This window comes from Diutina rugosa (genome assembly GCF_008704595.1).
Source record: "Diutina rugosa strain CBS 613 chromosome Unknown scaffold23_size180195, whole genome shotgun sequence".
NCBI classification, from domain to species: domain Eukaryota; kingdom Fungi; phylum Ascomycota; class Pichiomycetes; order Serinales; family Debaryomycetaceae; genus Diutina; species Diutina rugosa.
Window position 1 is genome coordinate 103,836 of NW_022995068.1, and position 23,453 is coordinate 127,288.

Here is a 23,453-nt window from a genome sequence, read left to right on the forward strand (position 1 = left end):
ATGAATGAATGACTACACTAAAAAAAAAGAATTAGACTTATATCAAATAAAACTTACGATTCGATACAACTTTGAGTACACCCAAATGGAGGATTATAAGCAATTGTCATATTGCCATGAATATTTTAGATTTGAATGATACATCAGTAATAATCAAATGGTACTTCAGTAATCACTTAAAGGAAGGCATTACTTACCGTTGTAAACTTAGAGTGTTTTGCTGTCTTTATATCTTGTTGCCATCACTTGATTTGGTATACGTTTTGCATTAGTTGGCTATATACGCCTAAAGCACCGTGAGCCTTCTCTCGATGGACCCTTCCACCGTCAAGTGTCTTACCTCCATCAACGTCACGTCCAACTGGACCATCATCAGGTCGGGGATAATCTTAGCGTTACTTTCAATCCCCGTACCGGATACTTCCACCAATACCTTCATCTTAAACAAATTGCGCCAGCAATTGCGACACACTTCGATCAGCCACACACGCTGCGCCACCTGGAACTGAGCCAGAATCATCAGCTCCAATCGCAGATTGGTACCACCAACGGCTGCCTGAGTGTTATGGTCGTCAATCATCAATTTATACTCTTTATACGCCGAATTAAAGTTGACCACGCCTTCCAGGTTTCGCTTTTCAGCGTCACGACAGGCGGCAATCACAAGGTGGAGCTCTAGCGGCAGTAAGCTAGCAATCTGCTGGCTGATGGTATTATACGGGTGGTGGTTCATCACGAGACGAATCAAGTCCAGATCACGTGGTAATGGGTCTTCGGGAGTAATGCGAGTCACCGCCGTAACCAAGTGCTGGTTGACCTGTTTGAAGCTCTTGGTGGTGGCATAGACGTCAAAGATGATTCTCGTTAGAGTAGTATTCTCTTCATAGGCTTTATCGACCCACTGGTTCCATATTTGTGCGTATTTGGGGTTATCCAATTGAGCCGCCACACTCTCGGGGACACGTAAGCCGGGACGTAAATCTTGCCAAAACTGTTCTTTAGTACGAGAATGGTTAACTGCCAATACCCGTTGACTGAAACGGGAGAGTACCCGTTTCTCCAATAACTCTCTCAGCGTGATTCTCGGAGTAATACCAATAATACACATCGGATTCTTCAGCGTTTGCGCCACTTCAAACAAATTATATAGGAGTGTTTGTTGTGACAGTGAAAGGGCAAGTTTATCGAACTCGTCGATGATGAAAATCACTGCGAGACGGTCTTTATTACCACTCTCTAACGTTTGCAACACATTGTTAAACGTATCGTTGATCAGTCTCGTTTCAAACACTTTAGCATCACTCGAAACGTTCTCATCTGATTGTCGCCAAGCAGCATCCATCGTTCGAGCAATCTCTCGGAGGGCAACGTGGTCGGCATTATGGATAAAACAGTTCAAGTAAATTGGGAGAAATTGGTCGGGGTAGTCCCGATTGATTTGGTCCAATGCCCGATTGACCATCGCCGTCTTACCCGAGCCACGAGGACCTACTAGAAGAACAGAGTGTCCCTCATGGTCGCGCACGGTATTGGTGATCATCGTGTGGAGCTGTTTATAGGTCAGTCCAAGCAGCAGTTGTTCGAGCCAGTGGAAGTCGCCCATCAACTGACGTGTCACTTGTTCTCTGACTAAGTCGGCATCGTGGACACTGACTAAGGGCTCGCCCCGGGTCTTTTTCAGAGGCAGCGGGTCTGAAGGTGTTGGTGGCGATGATCGTTTGGGAGGGGAGCTGCTGGCGCTGCGCAACTGGTCGAGGAACGCGTTTTGCGAGGTATTTTCATCGAGCTTATTCAATTGGTCTTGGTGGTTGTTAGGTTCGGGGGTACCGCTTAGCTCCCGCGTGAACCCATGGCGGTCCATTGTTCGTTGTGCGCGACCAACAAACCATTTGTGTCCCCCGTGCGAACTTGGCACGGGAAAAAAAGACAGAGCAGCAAGAAACTCACTACCGCGAAAAAATGGCTACAGTGAAACTTGTGGGTGAAAAATAGAGGATCAACGAATTTTCAACACAGACTCGCTAACACTAATATAAATGGAGACAGGGTCAGAGCTATGTTCAGGTTACATGACAGAGCACTAGTTCATCAAAACTTTGTATCATGCATCCAATTCATTCTTGTCTACTTTTTAAAGCTATTTTAATCTTTAGAGAACACGAAACCGTCTCATAAAATACAACGGAATTTCCCACCTAAATGGGATAGGAGTGTACTGTGATTATGAAACGATCGAAAATGGTACCAAACCATTGTAAATCATGAGTAGTCTGTTGAGATAGGCTAAATCATGACATGCTTGTGTGCCTCGGATGGGCTGGTGGTCACTATTGCCAATTTGGGCGGTGGCAATGGACCACCAAAAATAGAGCTGCTTTAGGGTTGACGTAAGGCGTAGTCCCATATTTCCCTCGGGTGTACACTTGCGATAACATAAGCGGATGAATGTATCGGCACGGGAATGTGGGGCCTATCCGATGCAGGGAATATTTGCCACCACAGCCGTGGATAAACCACCGTTGGTGATGCCAGTGTCACAAAGATGAAACCCGATGACACGTTTCATGTTTACACGGTTACAAGCGTGTTTCAGTTACCCAACTGGTCCCTGTTACATCGTAAATGGCACGTTCATGCCGTGTAAGTGACGCTGGTCGTGGTGGGAAGAGCTTTAGATGTACTTCGCGAGCTAAATCCGAACCACCTACCCCTGCATATCCCCCAGCATCGATACGATGAAATTCGCAATCAATTGCATGAAAATTCCGATAATTCATCGTCAGAAAGTCGGGAAGTAGTAGTCAATCACCAATTGAGTAAAATAGGTCTCAAACATATAAGATTTAGACTTCATCGACCCCCCCGATTTAGCTCATCGCCAGGTGGTTGCGAGAATCGCCGCATGCATGGTCAGGCCACCGAGTGTCAGGTACCGCGTCTATACGGACACTACCTACAGACGCACTAAAATTTTTGCGTGCCGCCTTCCCCATGGCTATAAAACCACGGAGCGGCTGCGAAAAGTGTCTGGCCCACATCTCAGTTTTTCCCCCACCGGATATATGGATCAGGACAAAATTCTGGGCGCCAAGCTCTTCGAGATCTTCCTGATCATGGTGATGACGCTCAACTTACAGGCCTCCGGCGGCCGCATCCGACTCGGATCGCGCCGGGTCAGCTACGGGTTTACCACGTCGCAGGCGTTGCAAGCGCTAGGCAATATGGCGATGAAAGTGACCACTACTAATATTTCAACCACTCTTTCATATAAGATTAATGCCGATGTTGGTCGCGAGCTTCTCGCCCGCTGTTTTGACGCTCATTTGGTGTACTGTCCTGGCGACCGTACGTTGGCCACTGTCTCTTCAGATAGTACGATGATGCAGCCCACGGCTAAGGGAGTGGCTGTCGTGTCTAGATTTGTCGCTAAGCTCGGCGTGGCACCGGATAAATGGCCGCTGATCATTACCCTGAACTATAATTCGCTCGCCTTAATCAGTTTCCAACGGAACCCGATTGACGATACGATTTTGCTAAGCCCAAAATTAATTCAGTTGATTTTCTCGTGGATGATGGGACCTCAGCCAAACGTGTGGGACCCGTTTAACCCGCCTGACCCTATTTCTATTCAACTGGCGCACGGTAACTACCCAGGTTTACCCCAGAAAAGACTGCACCTGATGCCACAATCAATCAGCTCTAGCTCTAGTGCAAAGGCTGAGGTGCTGCCGTATCACCACCGCTACTATACCAACCCGGAACTGGACCTGCTAAGCCAGTACTACTCGTCGGCTGCTGGTTTGAGATTGATAAAACATGTAGGTAAAGTAATCCGGTGCTTTTCTGGGAAAGGGATATGCCAATGGCTCATGGATTGTACTGATCTTGACTCTCCTAGACAGGCAGTGGTGATTGCTTCACATATGGTGAATATGGGGTTAATTCAGGCGGTATTAGAGTCTCCGCTGAGACTGGCAGAAGGACAGTTTACTCCTCACCGAAGTTGTTATTACTCCGTTAGTGAGCGTGGTTTGGCAGCGCTTAGATGGGCTCAGCCACCGCTCAATCCGTTTGCTGATTCAATTAAAGGAAACCCTAGTGACGGGTGGATCAAAGCGTATTTTGCTGACGCGTCTCTGGATTTACTGCTTGGACAAGTGCTTGAAGACCCTGGTTTAGCTCAACTTCTCCAACAGTATTTAGACCTAGAATTTGCCGGAGAAAACTTAGAGGCATACACCAAGTTGTGGTGGTTTGAAAGCCGCATCGATAAGCTCGTGAGACTTGTCCAGCGACTGATGATTGAGCCCAAGGCGGTGGTGTCGGCGATCACCGAGTGTAAGCTGACCGCGTTCCAGATCTTTGTGTGCCACATTAGTGACGATCTGCCTTACCCAGTGAACATTGAGCTGAAACTTAAGGCTCGGGTTGCCCGGTTATTTGCCGATCCTGCCCACTTTGACGCTGAAGAAGTGGGTGAGTTTATCCACACGCCTCAGGAGCTTACGTTTGAGGCCGCCGACCAATCACGCCCGCCTCTGTACCTGGAAGAATCGGTCACTGAGGAAGTGTTTGGGCCCATCAACGAAAACCAGTGCGCCTTGTCATTATCGGAATTGGCTTACTTGGCCCGGTTGGCGATGGCGTTTCGGGGAGTGATGAACCACTTGTACCGCGTAATGGAGACCGATAACTTCCCTCGCTTCGTCCAACTATTCAGCATGTAGCATATTCAATATAATACCAAATTACGATAATTTCAATTAAGTGAAATAGTCCGCCGTAAAGAGCTTAAGTTAATGGTTTTTGCTGGATAATATGAAGTTGTGCACTTCAATGCTTAATGAGGTCAGAGATGGAGAAACAAGCAATGAAATGCAATAAAATCATAGAACTACCATTTATCAAAAAGCTCACATGCATTTTTACATGTCTCTCCTTACATCCCTTCTCTTCAAGACTCCTAAGAATGAGATCTAAGTGTATCGTCATAACCGATAAGTTCAGCCATCTAAGCCAATTGAACCAAACAAAGAGAAAGTCCCAAATTCAAGAAGATTAATGCCTTCCTACGTGGCCTATCTATTGGCTGTGAGCCTTCCATTTGCCTTGGCAAAGCTTAAACCATGCTTAGCTGAGCTTAAATCCACATACGCGTTCCTTTTGGTGGTGGAGAGTATACTTATCCCGGGCTCGCAACAGAGGAAAAAACCCTACTGCGACAGCAACCAGCCAGCGCGCCAGCCCCGTTCGCATTCGCCGTAAAAGAAAAAAGCTTCTCCCCAGAAACGTAAAATGCTTCGCCATAAAACATGCGCTTTAGCCCGCACGTTTGCGCGGTGAATGTGTTGGGTAGCTTCCAGGGCAGAGCGTCGACACAAAGTCCGAGCCACACCAGACCATTTGCGCGGGGCCGCGGCGTTTACCTAGCCCCAACCAAATCTGAACCTCACCACAAAAATGCGACCCATTGGGTGACGATAGCCTAGAACGATTCTCCCGGCAACGGCGAGAAACATTTGTATGGACGGTCTGACGTCAAACCCGCTAGTTGGCGAGCTAGCGGCGAGGTTTCACCATCGGGACAACCAGGTAATCGTGTGCGCAGAAGACGAATAAAAACAGCTAGATCTACGGAGATAAGTGTACCTAACGAAAACGCGACGTTTGCCAGCCCTAGTGGTGGGGTTGGCATCGTCCTTGGTGTCGTCGAAGGGGTGTAATCAGCGGACGCCACACAGCGCTCGTTCATTGGCCAGGCGTAGCGCAACCGCCACGGTGGTGAGCCATGCCGCAAGCAGCACCTGGCGAACGACCCCCGACGACATCGTGGCTGGGAACTGGGGGGAAGCGAGAAACCGGGAAAAATTGGTTTGGTGGGGTGAAAATGAAGTGGTGGGACTGGTGCTGATGACGACGACGACAACAACAACAACGACGAGACGTGGGGGCACTGGGCGTTCATTGCTATTGCAGTGGGTTGAGCGACCCCACCCCCGTCGATCACCCACTGTGTGCAGTATTTTGACAATTATATGCAGTATCTACAGTCTACGTCTAATGATAATTTACGATTATATGCAGTACCAACTAGTCACGAGAAATTTGGTCAGTCGCCAACCCTAAGGCTAGCCAGAGCGAGTACAGTAGAAGCACAAACTGTAGACATTGCGCGGGAACCATTAGTAACTATCGGGTGTTAAGCCACCACTGGAGGCGTAGCAGGTGAGCGTGGCTAGTGGCATCGGCCTGAGCAAATAAGTCGGCTGGCAGCGGGCATGGCATCTGGCATCGCTCTAGCATCGCACCACATACTACATCAAGGCAGTCAGCGAAGATGCCTTCCAGGAGGAAAACAGACAAAACTAAAGCATTATGACTTGAATAGAGTTGCTAGAAGATACTATAAGTTTGATAGATATTAAAGTTAGCTGAAATTTATCCCAATCTAAGCCCACCTCGGGAGTATCCCGTTTAGGTATATCGTATACGATGTGTCATATTCACTTCAGATTCTGATGATGTTAGATGTCTCTTTGTTGACACCGTAACGTATATTTTTCTTTCGGCAGTGGTCACACCACCGGGGCCTGACCAATCGCCTACCGCTTGCCAAGCTCTGCTTCCCGATATCCCTTCACCCGTTTCCCCGGATAACGCCTTCGAAAAAGGGTAGCCGCATCGCTACCTCGTTTAGCCGTCCTCGCTTGGCAAACGCCTCGGCCAGAGGCACACCACAGAGGAAGCAATTTATCTCTCTACCTGTCGATGGAGGCCTCGCTAGAGAAGGACGACAAGGCCGGGCTCGACCACCACACCGACGAGGTCGGCTCCGACATCAGCAGCGCTCACTACCAGTACCTTGTCCACCGCCATGGCACCGCGCACTTGGACCCGCTTCCCCAGCCGAGCGATGGCGACCCTTTGAACTGGCCGCTGTTTCAGAAATGGCTCCAGTTGTCGATGGTGGCCTTCCATGGGTTTTTCCTGACGTTTCAAGCGCTGGGGCAAGTGCCTGGTTTTGAACAGTTCTCCGAAGATATGGGAGTCACCATCGAAAGAGCGCTGTATTTAACCCTGGCCCAGATCGTCATTATCGGGTGGATGCCGTGGGTGTGGCTCCCGATCATGAACCGCTACGGACGCCACAAATTGTTGATGGTATCGGTGTTAGGGCTGATGGCGTTCAACATCGGCTCGGTGTTTGCCACCTCGGACTACGGCACCCTCATGGCGCTCAGATGTCTCCTGGCGTTTTTCATATCTCCCGGCATCGCTGTCGGTGGAGCAGTGGTTAAAGAAACGACGTTTGCCCACCAGAGAGCGTCGCGACTGGGGGTATGGGCATTATCAGTAAATATCGGTACCATTGCCGGTCCGATTTTTATGGGGTTTGTCATGCAAAGAATTGCTACCAAGTGGATCTACGTGGTGTTTTCAGCGACTAATTTCGCTCAGTTTGTCGCCTATTTAATTTTTGGACGAGAAACGCTTTATGACCCAAAATCGCAAGTGATAGCTCCCCTAGGAGTATGGCTGAAAGCATGGTGGACATTGAAACCAGTAAGGGACGATAACCCCGTCACCATTGCCAAAATCCTTGCCCCGGCGAAATTGTTCCTCAATTGGCAAGTATTCCTCTGTGCCATTGTGAATTGTGTGTGTTTCACTTATGTCAATATTGCTCCCAATGTCGATTTACCTCAGATCTTTGTCCACAAGTTTCAAATGGGACCGCAGGCGTTAGGGCTCTGTTTTATTGCCTTTTTAATTGGGTTTATCGTCGGCGAACACACGGGCTATTTAAGTGACTGGCTTATGAAAAAGCTGAAAAACCCTAACCCTCGCCAACGCCTTTGGCTCACTTATCCTGGTTTCACCACTGCCATCGTCGGCCTCGTGGTATTTGGCGTGCAGGTGCAAAACTTACACACGTTCAATATCTCTCCCTTGGTGGGGCTTGTCATCGGTCTGTTTGGTCTTCAAATGATTACCACCACGTTAATCGCGTACTGTATCGATTTGGTGCCCAGTCAAGCGTCGGAGGTGGCGCTTTTCCTCACTGCCATCAGACAAACCCACGCATTTGTCGGTCCTTTTTACTTCCCGCCGATGTTCGCGTCGATGGGCTATTTAGGAGCGTTTGGGCTTATGGCAGGTTTAGTCGGAGTCGTGTGGCTCCCCATCATCGCCTTACACATCCTCTACCCGAAGATCCACCACCAGTGACTCGTCACCAACACCTATACTTCTTCCCTGTACATAAACCACCCTCAGAACCATCTTGACGACGTGCGACCATCTAGACGATCTTGTCGATGTCGTCTGACGATCTCATCCCAGACAATAGACACTTAGTTTTCCAGCTACGATTAACAATAGACACTTATTGCAACCAGCACTTCTATGACGTGATGGGGCGTTTACCAGGTGTAATATCCCCAATTGCTAGCTCCACGCCGGTGACGGGCATTTCTAACAATCGGAGGAGGCACGTCGCTGCCTAGTCAGCGGCTAAATAAATGGCAGCAGGCATATCCCGGCTTGTCACCGCCCCACAACTGACACAATTTACATAAACACCGGTTGCTCATAAAACTGAATACAGTGTTTTAATACGTTTAGGGAAGGCATTGTTCCTGACAATGGTCCCGTCAAAAGGATACGTTACTGAATTAATTTCCCCGTCGCGAACCTGCCAGTTTGTGGCTCGATACCCGATGGGATATTGTTTGTCGATGTGAGGGGGTGTAAGCGCGACCTGCACCGTGTACACGAAAATACGCACAATCCAAAAAAATTTGACAAGGTAAACAAGGGGCGCGAGGCTGCCTCTTTGTGGCCGTGTCCCGAGAAGATCCGAGGATGAAGTAGTTGGTAAGCGTGTCTATTAGATGTAGAATACAAAGGAGAGGGCGACGAGGGCTGCCAGAGTCGTATCGCCCATCTTCGAGAAATTATTGTGCCACGGGTTTTTAAGGAGTGACAATGCGAGAACAAAGGGGTGAGCCAATAATATCAGCCACTTTTCACACCGCACAGATAAGCAGCAGCACAAGCACGGTGACGGTGATGATGCCCCACTTCAGCGTCGCCAGCGTGTGGGACCCCGAGGTCAGCGACCCCGGTTTCTGGGCGGTGGTGATGTTATTGGCAAGGGCACTCTCGGTGGTGCCAACACTGGTCATGGCTCGCAAGTCACTGAAGTAGCTCGCCAGTTGCAGCGTCGTGGTAAGCAGCAGCAGCAGCGTGTCGACGAGGATGGCGCCTTGGATGAGCAGCGATTCGAGGGTCGACATGGTTTTTTGGAAGTTAAAGAAACGGATGAGATGAGGCGGTATATATAAGTGTTGAGAGCCATAGACGGGTGAAACAACTCAGGCACCAGGCACATGCCGCCACCGCCAATTCCTGCGGTAGTTCATCATTTATTCACTGCGGAATGTCGACGCAGGGCGTCCTGCGCCGCCGCGTTTTTTTTCGGGGGTGTGTCGATGGCTAGTCGTCATCGTGCAGAGGGGAAGTAAGGGCCAGGGTGTAACTCCTTACCCCCATTAACCTGGTAAAAGATAGTGGCTCTACTGCTTGTATTAACCGAGGAAGATTGCCAATAAAAAAATGATGAGGGCTTAGGAACAAAAAAAAAAAAAAACAATCTGAGGCNACACGCTTTTAGCTTACAGTTTAGACGAAGTTATTGTTTGAAAACAACACCCCCGGGGCGACATGACTAAACGAGGTTAGATGATGGTATGTGGGGTGTGACGGGGTGGTGTCTCGGGATTTAAAAATGGACGCGCGGTACAGGCATAATGCACAACTACATCATCCTGAATATTAAGGTCGACCCTCCCGCGGGTGTTCGTTTGCCTAAGATCTACGGAGGTAAGCGATGTACGAGGCTTAGGCGGCCACCTACACACCACTTAAGGCCACACTACCTATCCCATTGTCACAATTATATGTCCTGCATATAACTCCCAAGGTCGATGCGCGCTGGGAAAAAAGGTTTGTTACCCCCGACAACCATCGCCCTGCCCCCCCCCATCAGCCGTCAGCGCGTGTACTCATTTGGCATGAGCACCGTAAGTCAACAGCGACAGCCGTCCATGGCATCGACTAACCTCCAGGCCGTGTACCCGCACGTGTTTGTCAAGAACCTTGTGGGCAAGCCCATCGTGGTGCGGCTCAAGTGGAACCGCACCGAGTACTCAGGGACGTTGGTGGCGGTCGATAAGTATATGAACCTCCAGATTGAGCTGTGTCACGAACTGGTGCTTCGTGACGGTAAGCGACAATCGGAAGAGCTCGGCGAAGTGTTTGTCCGGTGCAATAACGTGTTGTACATTAGGGGAGCCGAACAACTGTGATCCCAACCTTGTGGTATTGAGCCTAACAGATGAACCTGAGGTCTATCACCAGACTCGTGAGGTGCTCTATTGAGTTTGAGTTGAAATGCTTAATTTGATAATATGGTTTTGGATGACAGTGACTCAATCTTCAATAAATCAGTTGTTGTCAGATGCCTCTTATTGACGGTTTTTTGGTGTATTTATTATCTTCTATCCGAACCATATACAAACGAAAAAAATGAAAGCGAAAACAATGTGAAAACCTTATAATGTAAAAATGAACCCACCAAGTGAAAAACCATCACTTTTAGCACCCCATGAGCTTGTGCTTGGGGAACGTGTAACCCGCCTTCTCAAACGAGGTCAAGTTGACGTTGTAGTAGATGTCCTTGTGCTTGTTGATGTATTCCTGGGTAGGGTAGCCGGGGGGGTCGCAACCAACGTTGATCTGGTCCTTGGGCTGGTACACGCGCACCAGGTCGATGCGGAAGGTGACGGGGAACTTGAGGGCGTTCCAGTCGATGTAGGCCCAGTTGTTCGAGATACCCATGTTCATGATGATCGACATCGGCTCCTTCAGCAACGTCCGCCACCCGATGTTACCGTTTGGATGTAAAGCCCACAGGTGGACCGTCATCGTCGGATCAGGACCAATAAACCATTGGAGGTAACCATTATCCTGGTCGTTTAAGTATTCAAACCCGTAGATCTGAAAATTGTGCGGGCCGTCACCCAATTCGTACCACGTCCAGTTCAAATTGGTAATGGCAGAAATGGCCTGTTGGAAGGGACCCCCGGTATAGGTATTCATCATTGTCACCAGCTTATTGTGCACTTCAACGAAGTCGTAGTCAGGCATGTACCAGATATCATAGGGAGCCACTTGAAGCGACTGCGACGCTTGCCCGATACCGTCACCCATGGCGGCTTCAATGGCATCAATTTCGGGAGCACCACGACCAGTACCAGGGTTAGGGTGGTCTTCACCCTTACAGGTACACAGGTTAAGTCTTTGACCGGGCAAATAGGAGATACCGTCCGGCAGCGACTGGTTGGCGGTGATACCGGCGTCACAGGCTTCGTAGGAGTAAGGCCACACCCCTTCGGTACTGGCTAAGTAACCGGGTCTACCGAGGTTACCCATCGTCCACAAACCGGGCCACAAACCTGACTTATTACCGTAGAAGGGGAGACGAGCACTCACTTCGAATCTCCCTTGAGTGAAGCAGAACTTGTTCCACAGCTGGAGCATACCCGACCGGTAGAACATGTCGTGGTTCTTGAACGCGTCCATTCTCAAGTTGACGGTCCCCTTATCGGTGATGACGGCGTCAGGGTCGTACCATTCCAAATCTTTAGTGGCATCGTAGTGCAAGTCGGGGGCGGTCCAGAACTGGTCGTCGCCTTCGTAGAAAGTACGCCCTTCAGCATTAAACTCGTCGGAGAACACCAATGTCCATTCGGAGCCGTCGCGAGCCTTTTTGGTGAGGTACTCATCAGGAGTATCGGGGTCCACCAATGAGGTACGAATAGCCCCCATAAGCGGGTACAGGTAGTGAGTGAGCACTTCGTAGCGCTGGGGGACAACGTGGTTGCCGACCCCGGAGTAGGTGAACACGGGGATAAGCACGAAAATGGCAACGGCACCGAGCACCATCACCACCAACGCCGAGATGCCGCCAATGACACGACGGTCGGCGGTCTTTAAGTCGTAGATAAACCGGTTCTTTTCGTACTCGGCGTCGGCGACAGGGTCAGGATTATGGAGGTAATCGTCGGGTTCTTTATCGTCGATGTGGAGGGGGAACTGAGTCGCCGGGTAGCCGCCAAACGGCGAGAAATCGGTGTGGGAGATGAACGGGTTGCTCTCGTCGGAGCTCAGGGGGTTTTCGTGCTGGTAGTGCTTCCACTGCAGCGCCAACAGCGTCAGCAGCACCACGCGCAGCCCTTCCATCAGCGGGTAGCGGTCGTACTCGGCGGGGACGTGCAACAGGGGCAGCGCCAGCAGCTGGCGCAAGTACTCGTGGTCGCTGAGCAAGCGGGTGCCGGCGCCCAGCGCCCCGAGCTCGGGGACACTGGGGTACTGGTGCTGGTAGGGTTGGAACGAGAGGCCGTCGTCGTCGTCGTGGGGCAGCGCCAGCGTCAGCCTCAGGTCGGGAGTAGCGCTGCCGAAGCTATCTTGGGGCAACGGCACCGGTCCCTGAGGGTGGCGGATGCCCGACGAGGCCATGGCCGGCACCAGCGCCTGGTGGCTGTCTGAGAACGGGTCGGGGGACCCTCGCGACAGCAGCAGCAGCGCCTGGTCGTTGGCGGCGTCGGTGTGGTGGCGGGAGTTGAACGTCAAATCTCGAGACATCACGGGTAGCCAAGAGTCAGCAGGATAACAGGGGAAACGAGAGGGGGTGCTGCCAAGGCGCGGGAACCGTTTTCTTGGATGGTTGAAGAGAGTATTTCGCCAGCGATCAGTGCGAATCGAGCGGGTCAAAAAAAGAACGAGGCGAAGCGCAGGGCGCGTCTGTTTGGTGCAGAGCCATGGCCCACCTCAGAGCTTATTTGGAGAAGAGGTAAATATACAACTGCCCGGACCACAGACGGGTTATAGGGGAGGGGGGAAAGGTAAACGATGGGCAATAGAGATCGGACAAAAAATAGCGTAGGTCAGGCGGGATCATTCGGATCATTCCCTCGAAGTCTTGGCCCCTAGCGAGCTGCACTGCGCTCGATCTGGCCATGGTGGCTATTGGGTGTCGCTGGCATCACCGCGGGCCACAGGCGTATGGGAGTGTATACAGCAGGCAAAGGCAATTTTCTTTTGCGGTCGTGTGCAGGACGCGTACCTCGCCAACAAGGCGGCCACACTTTTTTTTGTTAGTAGAGAGATGGGTGCAATCCACGCGTCTGCCCCCCTCCTGGAGAGGGGCGTCTCCCTGTTGGGAGCCCCGGGGCGCCATCGACCCAGATGGGAATAATTCAGCACGGCCGTACCCACCCTCATCTATCTCATTGAGGTGGACTCAGGCAGCCCCCCTTGTGCTCGTAGCTAGGCCCGTAGATCGGCCACGTCGCCCGATCATCGCGATCGGCGATTGTCTGCTTGTGGGGACTTATAAGGCAACCACTAAACATGGAGCGGTGTTTAATGCCAGTGGCGCCATAAACCTATATTAATAGTAGTAAAAGTGCCAAGTTTTCATCAGCTGAGAGGTGCTCTACATGACAGCGCCTGCTACTTGCACTGAAACCAAACACCGCAACCACTCGGAAAATCCACTCTATCGGCTAACTAACAAAGAGACATTGAGCGTGTCGTTCCACCTAAACCAAGACAAAAAATCGTCATCTGATTTCTTGTCCAGTATCATTGATAGCATTTAGAGCAATGGAGCCAGTAAACCAAGTCGTCTACGGGGCGCAGTCGCTATCCCCCTCGTGCTAGCTGGATGTCTTGTCGTGAAACTCGCTGATGTTTGATGCTGTTTTCGCCCCACCGCGTACGGCGGAACCGCCATTATTACCTACAGCCAACCCCGCGCCATCGTCTACCAAAAGCCACTGGTTAGACGACACCTCCACGCCTATCTACGAAAGTCTTTTGGGATTACGTTGAAGCTGTTTGCTTGCTATCGCTTCATTACCTGTGGTTGCCGTTTTCTTGGTATCGTTCTCGCCCTGCCACATTGTTTGGTAGGCCCACTCTTGGCATGCGACCACCGGCAAGCGTCAACGAGTTTCCGCCAAGCCTGGCAGGCGAAGTCGTGGAAGAGATATATATAGGCCAGCAGCAGCGGCAGCTATGGGGGTGTTCCGTTCTGTCAAATAAGGTAAGCGTGTGATCTTGGTGCCTGCAGTGGATGTTCACCCGCAACTTGACCCACACCTCCAGCAGCGACACCCTGGCCCAGCTGCTGGTGGAGAACCCGTTCCAGCCGGAGGAAGAGCATGAAAGGTTGATCCCAAATGACCAGAACAATCTTCAAAATAGCTACCCTAATAGCTACCAAAACAGCTACCACAATGGAGACAGTCGCTACCCTAGTGGCTACCAGAATGGAGACAGTCGCTACCCTAGTGGCTACCACAATAGAGATACGAGTGGTTATCCCAGCAGTGGGCTGGGGAGCTCTGAATCGCCCGATTTCAATCGACCGCTGCTGTCAGGCTCATTATTGCCTCCCCAACGACCAGACCATCAACGGTGGCTGGCGTCCCCCTCAATCGCTTATGACCCTGACTCGCTGCCGTTTGGTGGCTACCCCGCCCACCAATTCCCTCTAAGCATCGAAGATAAAGAACCCGATGACTACTTACACAATCCTGACCCTGTGGCTGATGCTGAATACGATAAAAACCGGTTCTGGTACGATTTGAAGACGATGGATACTAAGCTGAGGAACGCCGCCATCGCCTTCGTGGGGATGATACTCGCCGCAGTAGCAGTGTTTGTGCTTATTCCCGTGTTTACTTATTCTGGGGTCGGTGCCAAAATTGTCCCTCAACGTTATGAAGTGCTTACTCTCTATCAATACCCACTTATGGGTGGGCTCCGCACGTCGCTTATTGACCCTGATACTCCTCAAGAATACATGACCAAAAAGGCTCAAGATGGCTCCGACTGGACGCTTGTATTCTCCGACGAGTTCAATGCTGAAGGGCGTACTTTTTACGACGGTGATGATCAATTCTGGCAGGCAGTCGACTTACACTACGACGCCACTAAGGATTTGGAGTGGTACGACCCTGACGCTGCCACCACTGCTGAAGGCACGTTAAACTTACGGATGGACGCATTCAAAAACCACGATATGTTCTACCGGTCAGGGATGGTACAACTGTGGAACAAAATGTGTTTTACTCAGGGCCACATTGAGATCTCCGCCCGCTTACCTAACTACGGTAACATTTCTGGGTTATGGCCGGGTTTATGGACGATGGGCAATTTGGGTAGACCGGGCTATTTAGCCACTACCGACGGGGTATGGCCCTATACGTACGAGTCGTGCGATGCTGGTATCACCGCCAACCAATCACTGCCTGATGGTATTTCCTTCCTTCCTGGCCAAAGACTTAATCTGTGTACCTGTAAAGGTGAACTGCACCCTAACCCTGGTACTGGCCGTGGTGCTCCTGAAATCGATATTTTAGAAGGGGAAATCCACGAAGAGAACGGTCGGGTCTCTCAACTGTACCAGGTAGCTCCCTATGACATTTGGTACATGCCTGACTACGAGTTCGTCGAGATCCACAATAAGCTGGTGACGGTGATGAATACCTACGCTGGTGGCCCCTTTCAGCAAGCGATCTCGGCGGTGACCCGGCTCAACCGGTCGTGGTACGAGTTTGGCGATGGCCCTCATCACTTCCAGACGTATGCGTTTGAGTATCTCCACGATAACGACGACGGCTACATCACGTGGTTCGTGGGGCAAGACCCGACGATGACGATGAGAGCTAAAGCCCTCCACCCTAACGGCAATGTCGGCTGGCGGCGCATCTCCAAGGAGCCGATGCTGGTGATTATGAACTTGGGGATCTCCAACAACTGGGCCTACATCGACTGGAACGGGCTCAACTTCCCTGCCACCCACCGGATCGACTACGTCCGCATCTACCAGCCTAAAGACCAGATCAATACCGGCTGTGACCCTACGGACTACCCGACGCAAAACTACATTCAGGCCCACCCCGACATCTACTCTAATGTCAACTTGACGCTGTTCACCAAAGCCGGCTATCCGTGGCCCAAAAATAGTCTTCTTGGGTGCGAATGATCCCTTACGCAAACACATGTATTATACTCCACAGCATTTTTTAACCTCCTCAATCGGAAACTGGCACTACGGTCTCCCCCAATATTTTTGAAAATTGGCGTAGACGCGAGTCTTGGATCTCACCACGGTTGTCAGTTGCTGTTATTGACTATTTCTCTATTCTTGACGTGACGCGTACCTGTGGTTGCTTTTCGCAACCGCGCTGCACCAATTGAATTTACGAAGGGCCCCCCATAGCCCTGTCTCTATGGTTAATGACACATGATAAGCTTCTAAAATTAGACCCACTGGTGGTTAGATTACCTGGGGTAAAAAAAAAAACTGAATAATGGATAATATTTGTTTGTAGTATGTTTGCTGATCCCATTTCAGGTTTATACTTCGCAAATTGGCGCTTCGGTTGCTGGCGCATGACCCGGTGCCAAACCGAGTCTACCGTGGACGTGACAACTGGTTAGGTTCCCGGTTGGGTCCCCGAGTTAGGTTCCCGGTTAGCATCCCTCCATATTTTCGAGGATGAGTGCATGAGAGGATCATGGCACCACAACCTGGTACAAACAAGAAAATATGACCTTTGGCTGTGGTTGGTAATGGCAACGGAAATAACCCGTAAGCTTAATTGAGCCATTGTCAAAACCAGGCGAAGCAACTATTTACAGTAAGCATCAACAACAAATTATTTTATTTCCAATTCTTCTCACATATGGTTAAGAAATTCTATCTACACAATGGCTAACAATTTCTCAGCCTACAATGATAAATACAAATTAAATGGATCGGATTTAGATTGAGGATATCCAGGTGTGCCAGCAGATTGATATTAAAATCACTTGGAAGTGACGTTGAACCATAATAGAACACTTTCAATCGTCATACGAGGTTTATAGTGGTACAAGCCCCGACCGATGATAATGCCAATGGGCCAAGGGTAGCCTCAACCCTACTACAATTTCCTATCATTTTCTGTCTATTCGTTACCATTAGCGACTAAAAGCGATGTCGTCGATGCGCAAGATCGATTTGCAGCACTCCAGCGCCAACGTCACCGCCAGCGTCAGCACCAACGCCGGCTGCAACACGTGCTCGTCGTAGGTGTTGGAGGCCCCCAGCCGTTTAATTGAAACACCAGCATTCTTCTCACCCATGGCGTGACGATTACGGAGATCGGTGACCACGGCAATCGGGTTTAAACCGGCGTTTTCCGCCAATGTGGTGGGGATCACCATCATCGCGTTGGCAAACTCTTGCCACACAAACTGTTCAACCCCCAGCAACTTGTGCAGTTCTGAGGTGAGAATGCGAGCCACTTCAATTTCAGGGGCACCACCACCGGCGATAAGCGCCGGCTGCTTCACGAGACAGCGCACCACACAGAGGGCGTCGTGGAGCGACCGTTCGGTTTCGTCCAATACCATCTGGTTATTACCTCTAACAACAATCAGCACCGTAGGTTTAGTATTCTTTTGCGGGATGCCAGTGATAGTAACAATCTTCAGCGAAAACACGTCCTGTTCTTCAATCACATCGGCGTGGCCTAACCGGTCTTCGGTGAACGAATCGATATCGGCCACAGGCTTACACCCGAGGGCTTTGCTTAAGAATTCCACTTCGTCACGCTCGATATCTTTAACCACCATGATGTTGAGTTTAGCCAAAAAGTGGAGGGCTAAGTCGTTGACGGCATCACGCAAGATCAGCTTTTGGATTAACAACACATTGCACTTAGTCTTCTTGATCTTCTTACAGATGTTGAGCAAGTAGGCTCTTTCTTCCTTGAGGATTTTATCCATTTGGCGGTAGTCGTTGACGACGACGTTATTTTCCATATCCGGTTTAGGCGGACTCAATTGGAACTGGACAAGCCCGATGCGAGCTTTTTCCACTCGAGTAGGGCCACCAGCGGATTTAACCACCGTCTGATTAAGCACCACGCCGTCGATCATCTGAGTATCGTCGATGGTACCACCAATACGCTTGACTAAGCGGATATCGTTTAAGTCCACCGACAGTTCCTGGCGCACTTTAAGCACCGAGTCGACCGCCAACGGCGCTAAGAACAGCGAGAACTGGTTGACCACTTTCGACAGTAATGACGTCAGCGCCGCTTTCATTAACACCTCGCGGTCATCGAGGCTGATCTTGGTGGCAATGGCCAAAATCACTTCGCAGGCACGCTGGGCGGCTCGCTGAAACAGCTCGGCAATTAAAGTCGGGTGGATCCCTTTGTTAAGCAATCTCTCGGCGGCACCAAGCAACAGCCCCGTCAAAATCGCCACTGAGGTGGTACCGTCACCGGCCTCGATATCCTGAGCGTGGGACACGTCAACAAGCATCCGGGCCGCCGGGTGGAGCACCGCCATTTCCCTTAAGATGGTAGCGCCGTCGTTAGAGATGATGATCTGGCCGTTCTTGGTTTTGATCATCTTGTCCATCCCCTTGGGGCCCAACAGGGTGCGGATGGCGTCCAGCACGGCACGGGCGGCGAGGATGTTCAGCTTGCGCACCTCCTGCGGCTTCTCCTTGTCCTTGAATGGGGCGGGGGCAGCGACAGCCATGGGGGTTGTATTGGTGGTTAAAGGGTTAAGGAGTGGAGCGCTCAGTGAAAAAGTCTCCCCCGATGCGCGCGGCCCCCTCGGGACTAGGGGGGGAGTAAATTTGGTAAACAGAGAGGAGATATGGGTATTGTAAGAGTATATTTGGATTAATTGATGGTTTTTATAGTTGGTGTGAAGTTCTTGTTAAATTTGAGCCAGTATTGGTGAAGTTAAGGGGTAGGTCATCTTTAGAGTAAGGGTGAGAGTAAGGGTGAGGGCTGAAATAAAGTAATGACGTGATTTTCAAGAAGATTGACTTTTGAAACCAATCAATTTGTTTTTTTAAGATTATAGTTAATTTGCTGTTGGTCAGGAATTAGTCAATTGACTGAAATCAAGCGTAAATCAACTACTATTCAGTGATGATGGGTGCGATGATAGCTACGATCAAAGGGTAGATCGATCACCTTCCACCAGCTTCGATTCAAAAGGAAAGTAACATCTTTGAATCAATTGACTATACAATAAACGAAAAATACAATGCTGATTTTGTTTCACAGTCTCCTACACTTTTTTTTCAGCACGTTCATCTTCTGTCTACGAAATCGATGACGTGCTTTCAAACACACCACCACGAAAAAGCCAATCGAATCAGTCGAAGTGGAAAGAACGTTTAATCAAACACCATTACTAAGCGTGTAGTTTATACTTAATGACCATCGCTCGCACCATCTCATCTTTTAGATCTTCCCCTCATTCCCCATACTCATACCCAAATACCTACCTAATGACAACTACAGCCGTGTTCCACCAGCTACCGGTGACTCGAGACGAAGTGCTTGCGTGTTCATTTGACCAGTGGTACCCCAAATTAAAGGCGTACACGCCGGCGCTGAAGATCATCGCCATCCCTCCCGATTTCCATAGGTTCCTCGACCAGGACCTGATTAGGCTTCCTGGCGACGCCAATAACAAAGTGGAGGAGGTAGACGATAGCGACGATGAAACCACTCAACAAGATGTGTGGCTGGATGAGCTTATCGACTTCTATAACCAGGTTAATTCGCTTGTGGGTGACTTCCCCTTCCCCAAGCTTAACTGGCTGGCACCGAAAGATGCTCGTTGGATCAATGCTAATACGCTTAGATGCCACTCTGCTGATGATGTCCTACTTCTTTTAAAGCTGAGTGACCACGCTGGAGACGATTTAACTGCCCCTTTCTCGGAAGTTTCAGAAGGTGAAGATAAACTGATTGATACGGTTCTGTTCAAGCTTATACTAAGACGGTGGGTGGATATCAACCCGCTGCACGAGTTCCGAGTGTTTATTCGTGATGGAACCATCATTGGCGCCAGTCAGCGTGATTTGAACCACTACCCTCATCTCGTGGAAAATCGGGAGAAACACAAGCAAACCATCACCAATTTTGTTCCTAATATTGTCAACAAGTTGGGGATGAAGCTGTTTGTGTTAGACTTGTATATTCCAGAAACTGGCGAGCCTATGGTCATCGACGTTAATCCGTTTCTGAGGAAACTGCTGCCTCTTTTGTATACGTGGCACGAATTGATTGAAGGTGGTGACCACGATTTACGAGTGGTCGATGAAAATAACCTTGGTCGGTTTAAAACGATGGAATACCTGGAACTGATGGTCCCCACTGATGTCGTTGGTGCTGCTCACGATGCCGAACAAATGGCCGAATTGGCCCGAGAATGGCGCCAACTAGAACAACGAGGCGAGGAAGCAGCCAAGGAATGAGCCTGTGTAAATTATGAAGCCATCTACCTACGTCATGGTTTTATTTACAATTGCCATCTATCAATCCATGAGATGAGCACTCAAGACCTATCTTACAGTCTAAGACTTGAATAGCATCTACACCTAATAGAATTTACAATTCAAATCAACGTTGCTGAGTTTCATATTTCAGTAGGGGTTGTCTCCATCAGGTTATATACAGGTCACGTGACACCCCTCATTTATCTTATCGCACCGCACCCTTCCATCGACCCCTCCCCTCCTTTTATCCATTGAAAATATATATAAAACCATGGTTTCCCAAGCCACCACCAGGGCCACACCCTCAGATTACCGCGGCGAGCTTGTCGAGGGGGTCAAATACGACGGGCGCAACCACCTGCTTTTGTGGGTCGACATCAAACGGGGCGAAATCCACCGGTGTCTCCTCGACCCCGACGAGGACTACAAACTCAATTGGCTGGCCCACGAGGTGATCACGCTCCGTGACCCGAACGATAGTGTTGGTTTCATCGGTCTTACTACGAGTGTTGATACCGTGGTGGCTTGTTGCAAGTACGGCGTCGGAGTGGCCAATTTCCTTACCGGTACCTTTGACTACCGGTTTAAGTACCCGCACGACCAGACCCGGTTGCGGAGTAATGATGGAGTAATCGATGCTCAAGGGAACTTGTGGATCGGGACGATGACTGATTTCCCCTATGAGGACCTGATGACTGATGAAGGCCGAGTATATCGCATTACTCCTCATTTTGATAAGTGCGATGTGGTAGTGCCCAATATCAAGATCCCCAATGGAATGGCGGTCAAAGATAATAAGTTATTCGTTACCGATCTGAAACAGTTCCGTATGGTCACCTATGACTTGCTGGAAACATCAACATCCACCCCTCCAAAGCCACAAGTGTTCTTTGACTTCTCACTGAAGTATCCGGGAGGAGAGCCCGATGGCATGGCCTATGACGAGCTGGGGCTTTATAGTGCGGTGTGGGGACACGGAAAAGTTGCTCACTATTCGTGGCAAGGCCAATTCATCGAGGATTTCGATATCCCGTCTCCTTTAACCACCTGTGTTGGTGGCCAAGGGTACGTGACCACGGCCCACCCCACGCTTGCCGGTAAAGCTGATGATGGCCAGGGAGGTAGTATTTTCCATATTCCTCGTGTCATCAACCAGCAATTGCATTACTGGCACATATAGATAGTATCATAAGGTTATGACAGACTTTGTAGATGGTCGAGCACTGCCTCGACGAAATCTTCCACTTCGGCGTTAGCCTCGGCGCCTCCTTCTCTTAATGCGGTAAGTTTCAATTTGGCCACGTCCATTTGACGGCCAGGAAGATCGGTGATGGGCCGATTAATGATTTCAAGTAACGTCACCAAATGGAATTGGAGGGTGGGCAGTTTGAGCATTTCGATGATTTGAGGTGGTAACAGCTGAATGAATTGAGTCTTTTCGTCGTCATCAGCTCTTGTAGTCGTACTCTGGTCTTGACTTCCTATTTGGGAAGGTGACGCCGCGAGTTCACTTTTCGATGGCTGCTCCACACTCGCCTCTGTTGTCACTTCCTTATGGTCATGAGCCTTATAACACGCCACCAGACAGTATCTCACCCCACACTTGCACCGGTACTTGGCCTCTTGGCCACATATACACAACGGCATTCCTCTCTCTCTCTCTATGTCTTTGCGATGCGATGAGATGGCACGAGGCTAAGGGCGAGAGTGGTAGTGCATATTAGCTTAGTGACGGCCGCGACATTCAGGCAGATGGCACAGGCCCAGGCACAGTGATAATAGCAGTATTTGGGGGCAATTGTTGGTGGCGTGTGTGTAGCCACTACCTGCAGTACGCACTGCGGGTTATCTCACTAGACATCGTAGTAGCTGTTAGCGCCTAGTGCCTAGTAAAACTCCCTCGGGCCATGCAAACGCCCACTGCAAATGACCCTGCAAACGGCCACTGCAATCGGACACTGCAATCTACGGCATCGTACGATTGCATGAAACGGTGACCACCAGTACTACTAGAGTTTTGCTGGCTTCGGTGATATTAACCCGATTGGGACAAAGCCCTTTGTCTGAACCATAAATGCCTTCTCACTTTCGTGCGGCACTGTTTCAATAATTAGTGGTGCTTTTTGCGCTACCGATTAAGTGCTGCGGTGTAGGGTGTGGGTGGCGGGCGCTGGGTGACAGTGGTCGTGGAGGGGGGTGCTGTCTCCTGCACACAGTGCCAAGAATGCCAGTGGGCGATGCAGGTGGAAGTAAATAGAATAGCAAAAGAAAAAAGAAACTATGAGATCATCATATATCAAAAAAAAAAAAAAAAAAAAAAAAAAAAAATTCCGGTCATGGGCCAGCGCCAAGCGGGACCACACCCACAGTAAATAGTCTTTGGCAAACAAAAATAAAATTCTGGACAAGGGCTCGTAACACGCGAACCAGACGCTGCGTCTGCTAGCACAATACTCTTTTACAAGCGCTATTGCTTTTAGAGGTCATCCCCCGTGCGAATTAGCCATTTTCATCATCAAAGTCTATAGCCAACACTTGATCAACCGTGATCACTACAAGTCAAACCTTAACTCTCTTGCGTACTCCCCATAATTCTCAGGAGTTCGATTGGTTCAGATCGGGACCAGAGGAGGCATCCGTCTGCGGCTGCAAGGTGAAGCCGCTGCGGGCCTGCCTAAGCCCCGATAGCGAATTCTGCGTCGGCCACCGCCGACACTAGTCCAGCTAGCACGACTACCAAAAATCGCACCAAAATACCCTACGAAATGATTCGACTAAAATGAATTGATTTTTATGAATTGATATTATAATGTATTAGTCTGATGATGATTTATTAAATGCTGGGGTCGTTAGTCGTCACTATGGGAGATGCAAAAGATGCTAATAGTACCCTGTGGGAGCAACCCACTGGGGCTTGGCGATGTCGCTCGGGGGCGTGAGCGGGTACGAGAGGTATGGGTGCGGGTGCGAGTGCGAGTGCGGGTGCGGGTGCGAGTACGGTTGAGGGGGGAGGTAC

The 23,453-nt window shown here is 50.1% G+C and overlaps 11 protein-coding genes across 11 annotated transcripts in view; 6 read left to right on the forward strand and 5 right to left on the reverse strand. All coding sequences in view use genetic code 12, as the record gives it.

Moving 5' to 3' along the window:
- Window positions 1-286: 286 nt before the first annotated feature.
- On the reverse strand, window positions 287-1,861 carry ORC4 (origin recognition complex subunit 4; the record flags this gene model as incomplete). Its single annotated transcript, XM_034156224.1, has 1 exon — window positions 287-1,861. The coding sequence occupies one exon, from the start codon at window positions 1,859-1,861 to the stop codon at window positions 287-289; it is 1,575 nt and encodes a 524-aa protein (XP_034014868.1).
- A 1,201-nt stretch (window positions 1,862-3,062) lies between these two features.
- On the forward strand, window positions 3,063-4,727 carry SST2 (GTPase-activating protein; the record flags this gene model as incomplete). Its single annotated transcript, XM_034156235.1, has 1 exon — window positions 3,063-4,727. The coding sequence occupies one exon, from the start codon at window positions 3,063-3,065 to the stop codon at window positions 4,725-4,727; it is 1,665 nt and encodes a 554-aa protein (XP_034014869.1).
- A 2,041-nt stretch (window positions 4,728-6,768) lies between these two features.
- On the forward strand, window positions 6,769-8,229 carry DIURU_000348 (uncharacterized protein; the record flags this gene model as incomplete). Its single annotated transcript, XM_034156246.1, has 1 exon — window positions 6,769-8,229. The coding sequence occupies one exon, from the start codon at window positions 6,769-6,771 to the stop codon at window positions 8,227-8,229; it is 1,461 nt and encodes a 486-aa protein (XP_034014870.1).
- Window positions 8,230-9,029: 800 nt separating this feature from the next.
- Window positions 9,030-9,299, reverse strand: DIURU_000349 (uncharacterized protein; the record flags this gene model as incomplete). The annotated part of the gene is made up of 1 exon (XM_034156257.1): window positions 9,030-9,299. One exon carries the CDS (start codon window positions 9,297-9,299, stop codon window positions 9,030-9,032), a length of 270 nt encoding a protein of 89 aa, XP_034014871.1.
- Window positions 9,300-10,109: 810 nt separating this feature from the next.
- Window positions 10,110-10,370, forward strand: DIURU_000350 (mRNA splicing protein; the record flags this gene model as incomplete). The annotated part of the gene is made up of 1 exon (XM_034156269.1): window positions 10,110-10,370. One exon carries the CDS (start codon window positions 10,110-10,112, stop codon window positions 10,368-10,370), a length of 261 nt encoding a protein of 86 aa, XP_034014872.1.
- Window positions 10,371-10,659: 289 nt separating this feature from the next.
- DIURU_000351 (SKN1/KRE6 family beta-glucan synthesis-associated protein) lies at window positions 10,660-12,708 on the reverse strand (the record flags this gene model as incomplete). The annotated part of the gene is made up of 1 exon (XM_034156280.1): window positions 10,660-12,708. The coding sequence occupies one exon, from the start codon at window positions 12,706-12,708 to the stop codon at window positions 10,660-10,662; it is 2,049 nt and encodes a 682-aa protein (XP_034014873.1).
- A 1,495-nt stretch (window positions 12,709-14,203) lies between these two features.
- DIURU_000352 (SKN1/KRE6 family beta-glucan synthesis-associated protein) lies at window positions 14,204-16,120 on the forward strand (the record flags this gene model as incomplete). Its single annotated transcript, XM_034156291.1, has 1 exon — window positions 14,204-16,120. The coding sequence occupies one exon, from the start codon at window positions 14,204-14,206 to the stop codon at window positions 16,118-16,120; it is 1,917 nt and encodes a 638-aa protein (XP_034014874.1).
- Window positions 16,121-17,100: 980 nt separating this feature from the next.
- DIURU_000353 (chaperonin-containing T-complex subunit) lies at window positions 17,101-18,675 on the reverse strand (the record flags this gene model as incomplete). The annotated part of the gene is made up of 1 exon (XM_034156302.1): window positions 17,101-18,675. The coding sequence occupies one exon, from the start codon at window positions 18,673-18,675 to the stop codon at window positions 17,101-17,103; it is 1,575 nt and encodes a 524-aa protein (XP_034014875.1).
- Window positions 18,676-19,441: 766 nt separating this feature from the next.
- On the forward strand, window positions 19,442-20,416 carry DIURU_000354 (cell proliferation protein; the record flags this gene model as incomplete). Its single annotated transcript, XM_034156313.1, has 1 exon — window positions 19,442-20,416. One exon carries the CDS (start codon window positions 19,442-19,444, stop codon window positions 20,414-20,416), a length of 975 nt encoding a protein of 324 aa, XP_034014876.1.
- A 292-nt stretch (window positions 20,417-20,708) lies between these two features.
- On the forward strand, window positions 20,709-21,617 carry CGR1 (Cgr1p; the record flags this gene model as incomplete). The annotated part of the gene is made up of 1 exon (XM_034156324.1): window positions 20,709-21,617. One exon carries the CDS (start codon window positions 20,709-20,711, stop codon window positions 21,615-21,617), a length of 909 nt encoding a protein of 302 aa, XP_034014877.1.
- Window positions 21,618-21,631: 14 nt separating this feature from the next.
- DIURU_000356 (uncharacterized protein) overlaps window positions 21,632-23,453 on the reverse strand; it is a gene marked incomplete at both ends in the record, with an annotated part of 2,455 nt that continues 633 nt past the window's right edge. Inside the window, one exon of the mRNA XM_034156335.1 lies at window positions 21,632-22,057. Coding sequence (XP_034014878.1) covers window positions 21,632-22,057 — 426 coding nt within the window. The remainder of the gene's footprint in view (window positions 22,058-23,453) is intronic.